Source organism: Leptonotus elevatus, chromosome 8 (genome assembly GCF_054856555.1).
Source record: "Leptonotus elevatus isolate MCC_2025b chromosome 8, RoL_Lele_1.0, whole genome shotgun sequence".
In the NCBI taxonomy this organism is placed as follows: domain Eukaryota; kingdom Metazoa; phylum Chordata; class Actinopteri; order Syngnathiformes; family Syngnathidae; genus Leptonotus; species Leptonotus elevatus.
Genome location: NC_141246.1, coordinates 14,482,643 through 14,500,857, shown reverse-complemented (window position 1 = coordinate 14,500,857; position 18,215 = coordinate 14,482,643). Strand labels below are relative to the sequence as shown.

The 18,215-nt window shown below is 40.4% G+C and overlaps 1 protein-coding gene across 1 annotated transcript; it reads left to right on the top strand.

The window, feature by feature from the left end:
• The first annotated feature begins 2,869 nt into the window (after positions 1 to 2,869).
• evpla (envoplakin a) lies at positions 2,870 to 18,196 on the top strand. The gene is made up of 22 exons (XM_086081805.1): positions 2,870 to 3,096; positions 5,386 to 5,485; positions 5,551 to 5,705; positions 5,839 to 5,962; positions 6,050 to 6,181; positions 6,311 to 6,352; positions 7,969 to 8,130; positions 8,203 to 8,310; positions 9,122 to 9,217; positions 9,321 to 9,431; positions 10,631 to 10,777; positions 10,888 to 11,042; positions 11,122 to 11,219; positions 11,296 to 11,468; positions 12,246 to 12,418; positions 12,553 to 12,691; positions 12,772 to 12,965; positions 13,054 to 13,204; positions 13,863 to 13,946; positions 14,044 to 14,151; positions 14,230 to 14,322; positions 14,411 to 18,196. Exons 1-22 carry the CDS (start codon positions 3,047 to 3,049, stop codon positions 17,801 to 17,803), a joined length of 5,988 nt encoding a protein of 1,995 aa, XP_085937931.1. The 5' UTR covers positions 2,870 to 3,046; the 3' UTR covers positions 17,804 to 18,196.
• The last annotated feature ends 19 nt before the right edge of the window (positions 18,197 to 18,215 follow it).

Here is an 18,215-nt window from a genome sequence, read left to right as displayed (position 1 = left end):
AAGTAAAACAGCCATTTTGACTTATTGCATGAACTCAGAATTGTCAATTGGGAGCTGGCCGTGTTTTGTCCTACACTGTACATTCACATAAATTATTAGTTATTATAGTTTTGGAATTTTTCATTTGAGTTCGTTTTTATTTCGTTTTGATTTAAAAAAATAAATCATTTTTTAATTAGTTTTCAGGGTGATTCTGCTAGTTTTAATTAGTTTTAGTTATTTCATAAATGCTTAGTTTTAGTTCAGTTTTAGTTAAAAAAAAAACGTGTGTATTACTTGTGCGCAATATTTAAAAAAATACCACGGAAGCAACGTCATCTGAAGGTACTTTTCTATTGGCTGCTTCTAGATGATGTCACTTTTGTGTGACACAATTTCAAATGTCCTTATTCCGGTCAAAATAAATCATCCCCAAAGGCTCATGCATTAAATTGATTATCAAAGACTAAAACGAAGAACATTTTTGCTATAATTATTGTTAGTTTTAATTAGTTTTGTAAACATAAAATGTAGTTTCAGTTAGTTTTTGTTTTTTAAAAAACATTTTTGTTTTTATTTTATTTCGTTAATGAAATAGTTTTTGGAATTTTAGTTTTAGTTTTTTCGTTAGTTTTAGTTAACTAAAATCTAACCTTGGCACAGATTTGCTGCTATCTATGCAAAATGTTTGAGGATATGGAGGAGGAACATCCGCCTGCCAGGCGCAAAGGCTTTCCACTCATACGACTCGCAACAAGGCTAAATAGTTAATTGCTAATAGATTCGCTTTTGGGCTCAAACATACAGAATGGCAGCGTGGAACGTCCAAAGAGTGAATTCGATTTTTTCTTCTTCTTTTTGGCTGTAATATCTTATTTTACGGATCTGATCAATGACATCATTGGTCAATCAGCAAATTATGAATTATTATAGCCAATCACAGACTTTACACAACACAAAATATCGGCTGATCTGATCCAGCCGTTCTGATTGGTGTAAATGTATGTGTCAAACAGAAATAATACTAATTCCGCATGGTTTCTGAATCCTCAGGCAATTGCCCGATGCTCCTTTGACGTGTTATGTGATGATTATTATACTGTATCTATTCTCATACTCAATAACCGATTAGAGATGGTCCTTTCTTTTTAAGTGAGAAATTTCGACATTCAGAAGAGGATCAAATTATTATTTCTACCACTAAATGACACAGTACCTCTTTTATACTGCACAGCCGAGGCTCAGTTTGTGACAAGTATCAAGGTGAGGACGCACCCGAGTGCTGAATGTGTAATTGTGACTGCTCAGCTGCAAGGAAAGTTGCTCTGCTGCATTCCTTTTATTGTTTTTCCGTAGTTTTTTTTCTTCTTCACCGAGACCAGTGATTCACATTCCTTTAGGATGGGACTTTGCAAACTATTAGTCGTCCTTAGTTATTACTCTGAGACATCCAACATGCATTCCATATGAAGACGTTATGTAATCCACTAATTGGCTGCATTACAATTTTCATACACTTTACATTCTTTTAACATCGTCATTACTTACATACTGTTACATTAACACTCATTGAGAGACATTGATAGTATATTTTTTTGAGTGTTCAATCATTTTGAAAATATGCCACAAAAGTTGGACATCAGCTATCTAAAACATTAATTCCACATGTATTTTGCTTTTTCTTTGACTTCTTGCAATGCCAGCAGAGAAAGTTAACGGCGGTAAAGGTACCAGAGAAAGAAAAGTATTTTGTGAGTTTCTCTTGGCTGCACTGCTTCCAGTATATGCGAGTGGATGTTTGATTGTTTTTGGGTTAGGGTTAGGGTTAGATTCTTTTGGCACCTGCAAATTCACCTGTTCGGAGTTTTCCCCCTATGCATTAATGAAGGTTGTCAATTATACACAGATACAGGGCTCCACACTGCCCCTAAATGGTGGCTTTTTGCCCCTGCAATTTGAAACATTACATTTTTCATCTCTGCACGTGCGACCAGTAAATTTTTTAACAAACCTCTGCTCCACACTTCCACCCATTTATCTGTAATACAGTAGAGCAGTGTTTCTCGAACCTGGTCCTAGGGGAACCCCTATCCAGCCTAGTTTTCATGTCTCCCTCAGCCAACACAGGTGAGGATCATTATCAGGCTTATGCAGAGCTTGGTGGCGAGATGATCGTTTTAATCACCTGTGTTGGCTTAGGGAGAAATGGAAAACAGGCTGGATAGGGGTCCCCGAGGACAGAGGTTGAGACACAATGCTGTAGAGTGACAATGAATAGAAATGTGAATTTTTAGTTTGTAAATCATTTTTTGGGGGGCCCAGTCCCTAGCCGATGCGAATACCGGGGGTCCACTGTAATTTTGAAGGCTATAATGCGGCCAAATAAAATGAAAGTATGCGGGTTGACATTTACTGTAGGTTAGTACAACCCTGTGAAACTCGAACCTCAACCATCTTCAAAACTTGATATAGAAATCTTATTGTCACAGTTAATAAAGTAAATACACAAATCTAATCTTCCAATCAATGACATGTACGTTAAATTATATGCTTGGCCAAAACGGGTCCAACTGACTACAGTAACAAAAATGAACACACTAGGTGTGTCCACTTCTCAAATGACTTTTGCATGTATGTTTCAAATGCACTCAATTTCCCATCAGATGGCTTTTAGTGTGAAATGTGCCATAAAAGTAATAGTGCACCCTTCATTAGTACGGAAGCAATCAACACACCCAGCAAGGACTTTTTTTTAGGTAGTGGTGAATGGGCCCCTGATGAAAAGGATGGGCAGGGCCCCGAAATGGGAGGAAGGCAAAACTGGTCAGTCCGGTCCTCCCCGTGCAAGGTGGATGTCTGGGCGGTGACAGGCCTGTCAGGCCGCCTGGGAGGAGGCGCGCCCGTGCCGATATGAATGCGTGTAAGTGAGTCTTTGGCTGTGTTTAGACTTTGACAGCGGGACCCCGAGGAAGAGTTGAGGCACCGTGGGAGACACGGGGCGAGTGAGACGGACATAAAGGAGGAGTAAGAGAGGGACTGTCAGTCTCCGTCGACCCCACACGCCAAGATGTCGAAAACAAGTCCAAAGAAAAAAGAGCAGTCGGTCAAGATCGTCAGGTATGTTTTTTTTTGTTTTTTTTTTAACATACATTTTAATGTTTTTATTCTGTCTCAATCTTGTCCCCATTTCTCTTGTCCCGTCCGAGCCAGCATGCATGCCTTCTAGCCGGTTACATTAAATCAGTGCTTGTCAGCAAAGACGAGATGCTTGTTTTCGTAACATGCATGTAGGTTAGAAAGTGAGAACAAACTAGAAATGCACACTTAGATAACCACACATTCTAACACACAAGAAGCTCTCAATTTAAGGAAGGGTTGGTACCATTTTCACACCATTGTTGGGCTCAGTGAATACAAGAACTGCAAACCAAGACATTTGCTGACGGCGATTTCTCAAATGAAATGCTGTCGGTTAGCTGTAGCACAATAAGGGCTCGGCCCTTTAACTGGTTTTTGTCCTTTATTTACAGTTAATGGGTGTTGGCCTGCAACCATTCCCAACAGTCTACTAAATTTGGAACATGAGTCAACGGTACATTTTAAAAAGAGACATCGGACTCGCGGCCCTTTATACTTAATAATTTCAAAGAGATGCACTTGGTGGTTGAGCATGTATTCCATCAGGGGGGGCCATAAAACGGGCTAGGGGTGGTCATGATTCAAATGTCACGGGCAGTTACACATTCCACTGGCAAAACAATCTTTGCAGACAACCATAGTCGTACCCCTAACAAAAATGAGAAAGAAAATTCTAGCTACAGTAGAAGCATCTTTGAAACGTGGAATGCAGTACATGACCGGCATGTGCTGTCATCAGTCCTGGCCAACATTTCTTATGCACCAACTAGAGTCAACCATGCAGTGATGACCCTTAAATGCATCATAACTAAATCAACTGTCAATATACTTGGGGTTTCTCAAATCTCTGTGGTTTCGGTATCAGTATTTGCGTTTAGTTACCATACCTAAACCTTTTTCCCCAAATTGACTTTTAAATGCACATTCCTAAACTGACAAATGTGCTAAAAGTTTCCAGTGGAGATTATCAGACATTTGGGCATATTCTATGCATTTAAGATTAAAATACAAACTAACAACATAGTATTTATTTTGTGTATACATTTCCCTGCGTTCTATCCTATTTTTGAGCATTACATTTATTATAATGGTAACATTGCAGTGAAATCTTTGATTTCGGGCGTTTTCACATTAGAATGAAGGGAGTGTTTGCAATGCTGCGATCTTGGTGAAGAATGAGACAAACCCTGCTCAATTATGCAGACGGTCCAGTTCGTCAAGTCAGCTAATCAGATCCTCACTCCTCGTTTGCCGTAGTAATTAGTGACTCAGTTAAGTGTGGCAAATGTAGCTATTTAATTAACTACTTGCTGCAAGGTAATTGGTCACTGATTGTGAACAATTCAACATTTGAATGCTGGCCCCTTAGTTTGCACAATTGATACGTTTTCACTGGACATTCGTGAACTAAAAAGAAGCTCAAAACTAAAAGAATGAGAAAAGACTTGCAAAGTGTTAGTGTGATGTGCGCGTGGGTATGCATGCGCCACGTGACATTACTGCACCTGCGGAACAGCCAGATTCTGAAAATGCAGGCCGGAAGAACCATTTGCCCGAACTCCCAACGCTAACCCACCCGGTGGGGGGGCCGTCGAGTCTTGATCGTAAACAGCTGCTGTAGATTTGTGATTGGAGAGCCTTCTCCGCCTTAGAGTTTGATTGAGTGGACATCTCGTCTTATGATTTTTTCGGTGTGTTTTACAATCGATAGACTGTTCGTTATCTTAATTGAAGAGATGATACAATACAATAATTATCATACGTATTTAACTCCGGAAATGCTCCAGAAAATAAGCAAGGCAATTGAATATGGTTAGGTTCCAAAAAGAAAACCATGACTAAATGATTTGCGAATGCCAAACGTCTTTCAAAATTGCTTCAAATCTTGTTTGTGCTTTTATTTAATTTTTTAGACCTAATAAATAGGCTTTATAAGGGATTTCATTGCAAAATGGACTCAGTAGCTTGACGTTTTGGAGGAAATGCAGCCCCTGAAGCCAGATTCACTTACAGTGCGACCATATTTGGTTGGCAAGTCAATCAAGAGTGTTAAAACTAACACTAACGTTAAAACTAACACTAACGTCTCAAGAAAAGACACAGGAAGTCTGCCATTTTGGTGTGGGCGTGGCCATTTTTGGCCTTTTTAAAAAAAAACGACCTTGGATTGCTTCCAAAACATTTATCATCATCAATAATGGCCTGTCAAACACTGGCAGCTTCTGACAACTCTGCTCTAGCCTTAAATACGTTATCCCCGCCTTGCAGGACCCAGCCCACCGACCTGGCCACGTTGGTCGTCCAGATGCAAAAGCATGCAGACATAGTGGAGAAAGACATCCTCCGTTCTGAGCAACTCTTGGCTGAAGTAAGAAGATACACAAAGGCCTCTCTCGATTGGTTTGTAAAATTCACTGCATCGTCTTCCACCAGGATGCCGAAAATGACAAGCGAGAGCTGCCTTTGAAGCACCAGAATGAGCTCTGCAACATTCTGGGCGAAGCTGAGACCCTGCTGAAGGAGCTCTTCTTGGACGTGGACAAGGCCAAGAAGGCCAAACACCCGCAGGCCCGAGAGATCGAGAGCGAGTGAGTTGTTATAAAACACACGTGATGTTAGTAATTGTAGTATTGTTAGATGGCATTATGGCTCCCCCTACAGCTGAGGTGTGTTATTTGTTGTATTACAAGCCATGATCTTGTGGACTTCAAATGTTTTCAGTGTCCTCCACCTCCACGAGCGCTGGCTGAAGGACTGCACTTTTTATCGAGACATCTATGAGCAGATTGATGACGTGTCGTTGATGCCCAGGATCGACTGGGCGCCTGTTTTCACGGATAAGCAAGTAGGTCTCGCAATACGGGCTTACCGTGCCTCGCACCAAAACACGTTAACGGCGTTGAGTCAATTCCTCCTATATGTACGTTTTCAGAAACTAGTGAGCAGTAACATGTATGGGCCCACCATGCCGGAATTGGAGAAGCAGATCGCTTCTCACAAAATCCTGCACCAGCAGGTCGAAGCTTACAACCCGCAGCTGTGTGTCAGCTCTGCCGGTACCAAGGTGAACTAACGCTACCAAATATAATATGACAGTACACCTGAGAATGTTTGCACACTTTTTCTTTTCTTTTTTTACTTCATGAAACGCATTTTATTGTAGTAAAAGACATTCTATCATCTTGTCTTCCAGGACAACTACATGGTCCTCAAGAAACAGTACAACAACCTTCTGGTGAGATTCTTGTTGGGTATTTGACGACATTCATTCCAAAATCTACTCAATTCAATATCAATATCTTTTACTGAACCAGGTACAAAAATGTATTCGATTTCAAACCTCTTTCCCAAGAGTGACTCAGCCAAGACAGCTATTAACTCATTCACTGCCATTGACGGCTATAAACGTCAAAAATTCATTTGAACTATTTCTATTAGTTTAACATTTTTTTCTCCACTTTTATTAACAAGAGTATGAAAACCTAGATTTTTTTAAATTGTAGATTAAGGACAGATACAATTTGTGATTAATCGTGAGTTAACTAGAGAAGTAATGCAATTAATTACAAATAAAAAATTTAATTGCCTGACGCCCCTAATTTTTAATAATCTTTTCTTTATTTTCTTCTAATCGCATCAGGTGATTAGCATATTTAATTGTAATTAATCGCATGACTTTGATAGTTTTAGGTTTTCATACTCTTGTTAAGAAAAGTGGAAAAAAAATGTTAAACTAATAGAAATGGTTAAAATGAATTTCTGACGTCTATAGCCGTCAACGGCAGTGAATGAGTTAAGAAAGCTTTAGTGCAATGGTGTAATGTTAATTTTATCAGCCATTTTTAACTTTAGTCTGTTGCAGTTCATTATCATAGTTAGTCTACGTTATCCCGTTTTTATTTAGTCCATTTTTAGTCGACTAGAAGGCGAACATTTTAGAGAAAACATATACAATATTTTTCATCTAGTTTTAGTGAAGAAAAACTGTCAACGTTTTAGTTTAATTTTAGTCAGGACAATCATTTTACCCTTTGGAATTGAAAATTTCCATCTGATCTATTTCACAGAAAATTTAATAAAATTTTCTCTCATCTTTTTGTTGAAAAACAACGTCACACACGATTGCAGTATATCAGCAAGTGGCTACTATGGCTCCATGCTACGAGTTAATTAAATTAGCCAGCATTAGTTGTGATCAGATTAGCATTATTGTTGGAACGTTATAACTGGATTAATGCTACGTTATAAACAACCACCACTAAAAAAAAAAAAGTCACAAAATCATGTAATTTTTGTCGTCTTTTTTCATGAATTAAAATGTCCATAGATTTTAGCCCTGTCTTTATTAAATGGACAACATTTTTATCTCATCTTTATTAGCCAACAAAATACTAGTCCTAGTTATTGTTTATTAATGGCGGCTTAAACCTATTCTCGTCTAGTTTTCATCCGGTGAAAAATGTTAGTTGACGAAAATATTTTTGTTTAGTTTTTGTTAACGAAATGAACACTACAATGGTGTACATCCACCTGAGGGAGGCCACACACAGCCCCCACCCTCCCAATCCCACTCTGTGCTGCCCTAATCTGAATAACTAAAGATACAATTCCATTGCGAATAGTAGAAGTTAGTTACTAAACAGCACTACTGATTCTGAAGCACATAGAGGTTGAAATCTGATTGGACAAAAACAATTCAACCCAACAAAAACACACTGGGAGCAGTGCAGCCAAGAGAATAGACTTGGAAATAAATAAATACAAATATTAGAATTCACGATATAAATGCAGGTCAGTGCTTCTGATGGTCCACCGCTGCTGTTTCACACGTTTCCCCCCTCCCCCTCTAAGGAAACCTCCAAGTGGCGTGGCCACTACTTGGGCAGCCTGTATGAGTACATGCAGGGCTGCAACAAGGAGCTGACCTTCCTGGGAGAGGAGCAGCATAAGATCAAGAAGCAGGACTGGAGCGACCGAATGGTGGATCCTCCAGATGTCCGCAGGCAGTATGAGGTCAGAATTGACCAGTAACCACTACTAATGTGGATTGAGACATTGCATTGCTAAGCATGTTTTCATTTTCAGAACTTCAAGAACAACAGTCTGCTGTCACACGAGAGTGAGGTGAACAAACTCCAGGATGAAGGAGACAGACTTATTGAGGCCAAGCACCCTGCCAGCAAGACCATACAGGTACACGAGCAAGGCTTTAATTTTACATCACTTACATTAGCATTCATAGAAACACATTTACTTTGCTATTGCTATTCTCCAGTTGGGTTTATTTGGCTAAAAAGTAATTATTTGAAGAAGCTACAATGTCAACGAGTGTCTGTATATCCCTCAGAAAGTAGATAGTTGCGCCCCTGATAAGATGAGACATACATGAAAATATTAGGGGTGTTTTAATTGTAATTAATCGCATGACTGCAATAATTAACTCACGATTAATCAAAAATGTTATACCTGTTGTAAATGTACAATCATTTTTTTCTTTTAAGTTTTCATACTCTTGTTAACATAAAACTGGAAAAAATGTTAAACTAATGGAAATATGGCTGCATTTTTTAGTCATTGATGCGTTTCATAATTAATTCATAAAATTTAGTTAAAAGGAAAAAGATGTACTGTACTGTAAAAAAATTGTGTGATATTGATTTGTGTTGTCATTTTTCAAACTAAATGGCATAATTACATTTGTAAGACTATTATTTTTCATATTAAGAGCTATATAATCTTTAACATAAAGTAACTTGTCAAATTGAATCGTGTCTGCTGTGTATCTGACTGGAATTCCCCCAGTACAGGCTTTCCAAGTAATCGTGCATTAAAAATAATTGTGCCGTTAAAGGAACTTTAAATGAATGTTTGACACACCTAGAAAATATATTTAAATACTAATACATTAGTTTTGCATTTCAAGGGGTACTAAAAACATTGTCATTGAATTCCCTGATCTTAATGCAGAGTCAGCACTTCATTTCTGGTAATCTTCCACTTGCAGGCCCAAAGAGACGTCGTACGCAACGAGTGGCAAAAGTTCCTCCATTTGTGCATTTGTCAGGAGACACACCTGGATAATTTGGAGCAGTACAAAAAGGTAACGATGGGACATGACACAGAAGACTTACATAATATATCCACCTGAGCACATCTTCCTGTGTGTTTGACACAAACTTACTGTCTATCACATTACCTTGCAGTACCAACTGGACTCGGAGCAGCTGTCAGAAAATCTGAGCAAACTCAACAATAGCTTGGACCCGAAGCTCGCCAGCAGGGTCAGCAACTCTGAGATGCTGCTGCAGCTTGAGGTATGAAGAGGATGCTGGTCGTCTTTTGTCACAGCCAGATATTGTAAACATTATAAGACGCCAACATGAAAGCCGACAGCCCGGTGGATAAGTGCAGTGTTTCCCAACCTTACAACAACTGTAATTAAACAATCAGAGCACAGAAAAATGCTAAAATCTCTGTGTTTCATCTGAAATTGATTGGTTTGGATTGGTTTATTATTATTTTTTTTTTAAAGCAGCAATTTCCACGGTGTGTATGTGTGTCCGACACCAGCACTTGTGATTCTGAAAGTCTTGAGTAGATTTCATTTACAGTGCAACACATAGAAGCTGAAATCTGATTGGACAATTAAAAAAAAAACTGAATTACTGAAAGCTGCACATCCAACATACATGCTATGAACTGAAGACAAAATTTGACTGTTAAAAATAAATTAATAACATTTCATTTAAGTTGAAAATGTAGGTCAGTGCTTTTGATAGTTTCCCTTATATGCCCTGATAATAGTCAGTTTTACTTTGTGGATATTGTACATAATTCCAAGACGACTTCACTCTGAAAACAGTTGGGTCGAAAATAACCCAAATTGAGTCAAAAATGGACCGACTCAACTTTTTGAGGAACGTAACCCAAAAAGTTGGGTCAAAACGTGGGTTGCTTTGTGGGTTTTGGGTTAATTTAATAACCCAATTTAACTGGGTCAAAAATGAACCGACCCAACTTTTTGAGTTATTTAGCCCAAACAGGGTCAAATTCAATAACCCACAAAGCAACACACTGGGCTTATTTGTGGGTTATTCACTTGACCCACCCTTTTGGGTTAATAGAATAACCCAATTGAACTGAGTCAAAAATAAAACGACCCAACTTTTTCATTTATTTAGCCCAAACAGGGTCAAATTCAATAACCCACAAAGCAACACACTGTTTGGGATTATTTGTGGGTTATTCACTTGACCCAACCTTTTGGGTTAATAGAATAACCCAATTGAATTGGGTGGAAAAATAAACAGACCCACCGTTCTGAGTTGTTTAACCCCAGTAATTGGGTTCCTTTGTGGGTTATTAAATTAATTGACCCAACATCTGGGTTAACTGGGTAACCCAAAAAGTTGGGTCAGTCTCTCTTTTTTTTTTTTACCCAGTTTTGGTAAATTTTGTCCCAACTGTTTTTAGAGTGCTGTAAAACATGCTTCTGATGTGCATTTCCCACCAGGCAGAAGAGAAAGCTGTGCAGGACAGCGAGCAGCTGCTGGCAGACCTGAGAAGGCGCAGCACCACCATTGCTCCTCTGAAGCAGCGTCGAAGCCCTCCAAACAGAACGGTCACATTGGAGTCCCTCTGCGACTGGGAGTCTAGCAGGGTACAACATTTTACTTCTTAACTGTTATTAGACAGAAATAAATGTCAATGGCAGGATATAAGTCCCCTACAATGAACGAGGCGTCACTGTGTTTATGTTTCTCCATTTAGGGACCGCTGTCAAGAGGCGAGAAGTGCACCTTGAAATCTAACCCCGACAATGAGAACTGGGACGTTACAACCAACAAAGGGGTCGCTAACACCTTCCCAGGGGTTTGCTTCATTATCCCACCGCCTGATCCAGAGGCCATCAACAGAGTGGACCTGTAAGTAACAGCACATTCACAAAAATGCCAGTCAGTGATGTAGTCAACTTACAATGCAACACATACTTTCAATGACTAGTATGGGTGGTGAACTGGGAGACATAAAGAAGAGGAGAGCCGCTCTAGCAGCATCCCTCAAGAATCACAAGTCAGAGATGGCCAGGTCCCAACAATCAGGTCAGAGTCAAACCAAATGTTGTATCTCAATGTTGCTCACCTTTGTAATAAATGAACTTCCCATTTACCGGTTCAGCTCCACCCTCGACTCCCACGCTGGATCCCAGACTGTCAGCGCTGGGACTCCGGTTGGACAAGCTGAATGCCGACCTGGACAATGCTGATAAAGACACGCTAGACCGCATACGAGTCCCACTGAGCCGCTCCAATCCCAGTGGAGATCTTATCAACAGGCTAAAGGAACAGGAAGTAAGGAAAACGATCAATAAAATCTAACAATACAGTATTATATATACACATTTCCACATTTCAGTTACGCACAAAGTTATGAAAATCCTGGCCTCATTTTGATTTGAGGTGGATTTTTATCTGGTGGGGTTGTCTTTTAGACATGACACAAGCAAGTGACAAAAAACTAGAAGAACTTTTACATTTTAAAATAAGGTTCTATATTACATCTAATGTTTTAAATGTATAGTTGATTATATTACACGTTGCTACGACCATTTTGAATGGTGTCAAAGATTGGTGTTTCATTATGGATATTTTTAATGGTATTATATTTTGGGCTTAACTGTACACACGTGTGCATATACCTACATATACATACAACACTCCTATACATTGAAGTTCTTATTGCTAAATACTTTTTTAAACATTGAAAATGTAACATTACATTTTTCAAGCAGTACATATTAATTAATTCATTCATAGACACTATATGTTTATGCTCTTTTTTTTTTTTTTTTTTCAAAATACGAGCTTTAGGGCTGGCTCAATGTTTGTTTTACCTTAGATTGATCATTTATATACTGGTTTAACTCACTCGTTCCTGTAGATGTAAAAATGCTCATCGTGAAAATAATAAAAAGTAACAAACCCTGAAATAATTGTGTTTTTACTACTAGATTATTTGTTTGTATGAATTGGCAGAAATAATGGAATTGTCTTAAAAAACTAAAACATATTACTTAATGTATTTATTATTATTATTATTATTATTATTATTATTATTATTATTTTCAGCAAGCCGCCCAGGGACTAAAAGGTCTGGAGCGGGAGAAGCTTTCAGCTAAGGCTGAACTGCAGCCTCTACTGTCCAAAGATCCTACTACAGCCGGTTCACTGCCAATCAAAATGAACAATGCCGAAAACAAGTACGATGGCCTCCACGGACTTGCTGACCTCTATGCCAGAAAGTAAGTAACGTTTTCTTTAGAAGATGACCTGAGAGCAAAAATCCCTTTATCTATTTAATATTTTAAACAAAAAAAGTTACAAATGTATGTTGTCGTTTTTTCTAACTTTAGTGTATTTATTTATTTTCTTTCAGAGCAAATGCATCCTTCAATCTCGAGAATCAGATAAAGAAGGCGGATGGCCTCATCTCAGGGTTTGAGAAGAGGCTCAGTGAAGATGGCCCGATACTCGATGTGCCAAACTCGATTCAAACTGCCAGTGACAGCCTCCATGTAAGGAATGAACAAAAATTTCCTTATGAACCACGCAAAAATTCCATCGCTTTTTTTCCTGTCTCCTTTGCCGTTTTTAGCAACAGCGAAAAGCTGTGGCATCGGCTCAGCCCGAGATGAGGAAGCTAAGCCAGGACCTAGAGACCACTGAACAGCTATGCAGCTCTCTGCAGCAGGGATACCAGGAGTACTGTCCTGACATCCAGCGCCAGAGAATGGATGTCAAATACCTGCACAACCGCTATGCAAACCTTGACAACCAGTTGAAAGAGAGGTAAAAATCCCATCGGACACATGCAGTCCCATGTCAAATGTATCAATACAAAACAATAGAGAACTTTAAACGATGCACATCTTTTCAGAGAGAACATCTTACAAGAAGCTGGTTCCAAAAACAATGAATTCCAAAGTTCGGCCAAATCGCTGAATTTGTTCCTGAACAACCTGCCAAGAAACAAGCTCAACTACAATGATGATGCGTCTTCAATCTCTGCTATGCAGAGCTCACAGGAGGTGAGAATAGTCATTAATCACGACCCATTTGGACTGATTGAATTTAGTGTGTTTACTATCTCTGCTTTTGGTCTCGCTTTTCTGCTATGTTTACTTGGATGAAACTTGATTCAATTTTAAAACACTGTGATTGTGTGGTTAGCACTTCTGCTTCACACATATGAGGTTCATGGTTCAAATCTTGGCTCTCGCCTACCTGTGTGGGTTATTCTATGGGCAGGGCTGGACTGGCCATCTGGCGTACAGGGCAGAAGCCCGGCGGGCCGACGTCTTTTGGGGGCAGATGCGGTGCAATTTAATTATTTGACTGCATGTTACTCCAAAAGACCAACTCACAATATAGACAACCAATCAATATTAGTTGGTCCCACATTGCAAAAACATGCAGGTGAATTAAAGACTTTGAAATGTTCATAGGTTTTAATGTGAGTTTGAATGATGAGCTGACTATGTGTGCCCTGTGATTGACTCACAAGGTGTACCTTTACTCTAAAGCCAGCTAGGATTGGCTTCACTTGTGACCCTAATGAAGACAAGTAGGATGGATGGAGCTCCCTTTTAAAAGGCCTCCTTGTACCCTCCCTAACCAAATTGCAATGCATCAGTTATGATAGCACTATGAATGAGAATGTTATCACTAACTGACCTTTCACTGCAGAGGGTGATGGACGACCTGAAGCGGAAAGGCAATGACGTGGATAGACTGTCTGACTTGTCACAAGACCTGCAGAGTTTATTTGGTGTAAGACATAACATGTCATTTTCATAACACTGAGTTGTAGAATACATTTACGATCTAAGGCAGAATAATATTAATGGACCACCTTCTCGACGTGCAGGAATATGATACCAATGTTGACAAATTCAACAGTACACTGGAAGATGCTGGTGACACTGTTGCAAAGAGACCGTACACGCTCACACTTGCTGAAGCCATTCAGAAAGAGGTATCATTCACAAGCTTCAGCAAAAGCCTGTTATTTGCTTGACAATTGCAGAGGTTACCCAGTCTCTTTCTCTGACAGGAACGGGATCTGGTCAACCGCTACGCTGAAGCGTCAGCTGCAAATGGTCAACGGCAAAAACAGATGGAGTTGACCCGGAATCTCATTGTAAAGGTAAGAGGGCCGGGGCATGAGAAAAACAGTAATACCCAAACCAATCACTGGATGATTTATTAACTCATTGTCATTTCCTTTGCTGTAGAATGATGAGAACGTTCAGTTGTTGGCACAACATCAGGTGGAGCTGGAAAGCCAGCAAAGGAATACTTATGAGCTAAACAGTACTTCCAGAGAGCTGGAGGAGGAGAGGGAGAGGACACTTCATGTTGAGGCTAATCTAAAAGCCTTCAGAGATAGGCTGTTCTCACTGAAGAATCGCAGAGGAGTAGAACGTGTTGAGGAAAAAGAAGTGCTTCAATACTACCGTGACCCCAAACTGGAGAGTGACGCAATAGAACTTCAGAAGATACTTCATGAAGAGATACGAAGACGGTCCACCATCCAGAGTGACATTGAGATTTATAACAAGAAATTTGCTCTCTTCGATGACAACCTCAAAAATACAGCACCAAAACTGTTGACGAGGGAAGTGACAGAGTTTGAAAAAGACCCTCAGCTAGATATCGATGCTGCCAGGCTGAGAGATGAAATATCAAGAATGAGAGAAGAGATTCGACTGAGAAACTCAGAGTACATAAATATAAAGACGGAGTTTGACATTCTGCAACAGAAGAAACCGCTCATCAAAGAGAGGGTGGTTAAGAAGGAAGTGGTGAAAGTAGAAAAAGACCCAGAGATGTTGAGATCCTTGCGGAAATTTGAGACCGACATTTCGGAAGAGACTAGCAGGGTGAAGCTCATAAATGATGAAATATTCCAAATGAGAAGCCAGATTAATGCCCTCGAAAGACTGATTCCAAACATCCAGCCCAAGATCATCACAAAGGAAGTTAAAAAGGTTGAACAAGACCCCGAACTCATCACAGAATCAAAAAGGATTCGATCATCTGTGGAGAGTGAGCTCATCGAAAACAACTCCTTGTCCAAAGAGTTGATGAACCTCCACAGTCGCTACCGGGAACTCCAAGCTCTGAAACCAAAATTTGAGGTGAAGGAAATCGTTAATGAGATTTACCGGATCGATCCAAATACAGAGGTCGAAATTTTACGCCTCAGGAAAGACATACAAGAGGCCAATGCTCAGCGCTCTATTCTGGATAGGGAAATCCCAAAGGTTGGATCAGAGGTGAATTTCCTTCGATCACAGAAGCCCAAGGTAGAAATGAAAGAAGTTCTTCAAGAGGTGGTGAAGGAAGAAAGAAGTCCTGAAAATATGAGAGAGATTCAAAGGTTAAATGAGCAGATGAATGTCATCCACAACAATTACAACTTTTTCCAAGATCAGGTGAGGGCACTGAGAAAAGAGAGAGATGGATGGAAGGCTGAAAAGTCCAAGATCGAGACCAAAGTTATCACCAGAGATCTCATTAAGTATGAAGCGGATCCTCTCTTAGAAAAAGAGGCTGACCGACTGAGAAGAGATTTAAGGGACGAGGCGCAAAGGCGTCGTTCTATTGAGGAGCTGGTGTTTGACCTGAAAAACAATTACATCTTGTTGGAAAGACAAAAACCAGAGGAGAAAGTGGTTGTGCAGGAGGTTGTGCGTTTACAGAAGGACCCGCGGCAAGTGCTTGAGCATGAGAGGCTGTGTAGGAGCCTGGATGAAGAAGTGATGACTCGACGTCAGGTCGATTTAGAGTACCAGCAACTAAGAACAAAGGTGGAAGAGAAGGAGAGGCTCCTCAGAGCAAGTGATGAGCATCAAAAGAGGATCATAGCAGAGTCCGAACTCAAGGAACTCCGAGTGCGCATCCATCACCTGGAACATGCACCGCCTGCTGTTTCAGAAAATATTGTTGTTGAGGAGGTACTGAAAGTGGAGAGAGACCCAAAACTGGAGAGGTTGACAGGTGTTCTGCGGATAGATATGGATAAAGAAACCAGCGAAATCCTGCGTCTCCAGAGAGAGATCCGCAACATCACTCTTAGGCTTGAGGTCCTCCAGAAAGAAAAGTCTGGTGAGAAGAAAGTGTACAAAGAAGTTGTCCGTGTTGAAAAAGACCAGGCTGTGGAAGCGGAGAGGGATCGCCTGAGGGAACAGGTTTCGAAGCAGAAATTTGCAAGGCAGGACATGGAGGACCAAATCAAACGCCTCAGTACTAAAACAAACCATCTGATGACTAGTAAGTCGAGCAGCTCCAGAGAAGAAACTACCCAAACCATGGGCAGAGACGCCTTACTGAGGGAGAAGGACAACCTGACTCGTGAGCTCAGGACACTGGAGGCAAAGAAACATGACATCAACTTGTCTTTCGAACAGCAGAACAGACTCATGAGTGAGAGAACACATATGAGCAGGAACAGAAGCATGAAGATGGGTTCTGACATACAGCAATTCGAGAGGGAAATCCTGAATGAGAAAGACAAGATCCACATCTTGGACAGCACCATTCGTGACCTCCTGCTGAGCATGCAGAAAGAGGAACATACTGAAACCAGGACCAAGGAGACCAACGTGTCCACCAAAATCACCATTCTGGATCCAGATACAGGCAAAGACATGTCTCCTTATGATGCCTACCTGCAGCGGCTGATCGATCGGCAGCAGTACATTCATCTGCAGGAGCTTGAGTGTGACTGGGAGGAGATTACTTCCGTGGGACCCGATGGCGAGACATCCGTACTCCAGGATCGCAAGAGCGGCAAACAGTACCCCATTAAAGACGCCCTGAGAGAAGGCCGACTTACACCAACTGAGTTGGAGAGGTACAAACAAGGCAAACTCCACATCTCAGAGTTTGCCTTGCTGGTTGCTGGTGATAGCAAGCAGAAGACCCTGTTCAACTCATTTGCTCCAAGGATCAACACACCAATGAAGTCAGCCCCAATTGACTATGCTGCAACACAATCGTATCCAATTGCCGGAATCATGGATACGAACACTAACACCTGCTTCACTGTACGCAGCGCCGCCATGCGTAAACTTATCGACATCACTACGGCCCAAAAGCTTCTGGAGGCCCAGGCAGCAACCGGCGGCATCATTGACATCACCGCCAAGGACAGACACTCGGTTCACAAGGCAGCTTCCAGAGGCCTCATTGATGACAGTCAGCTCCAGAGGCTCCTCAATGCTCAAAAGGCTTACACTGGAGTGGAAGACCCCGTGACCAAAGAGCGTTTGTCTGTGGGAGAAGCCATCCAGAAAGGTTGGATGCCAAAGGAGAGTGCAACTTGGTACATGGAAGCACAGCACCTGACTGGGGGCCTGATTGACCCCAGCAACAACAAAAGAATGAGCATTGTGGATGCTATTGGATCCAAAATGATCAACAGCAACATGATGAGAGATATTCAAAGTGAAACCAGTTACAATAAGGATATCACTGATCCCCTCACCAAGCAGAAGATCAACTACAAACAAGCCCTGGAACGCTGTAAGAAAGACCCCATCACTGGCTTTCTAATGTTGCCGGCCTCCTCCAAAGAGTCTGGCTACACTCCAGCGTACAACAGATATGGAACAAGATTCTAAATGTGTTTACTGCTTAGAGTTATCTGATTTGTGAAGTAATGGATTAAAAAAAAGTGCCTGTACATTTTTTATCATATTGTACGAAGATAAACAGTGCATAAATGTGCTTTTTTTTTTTTAATCAGGCAAAGCTTGCTGCCAAGTTGCCTTTGTTTACTAAACATGTCAAATGTGGGCAGATGTTATTATGATTTTATTAAGAATATTACTAGAAATGAAGTATCTACCTGATAATATTAATGTGGAATACTGGGACATGGTGCAATGCTAATTATCAAGATTAATATGATTATGTATTACTTGTGGGCTAACCTTGACACTGTTTACTTTTAACTCCATCTTGTTTGATACGTTATAAAGAAACAAATATCAATAAATGTAAATTATAATGTCTGTTGTGTACTCTTTTACA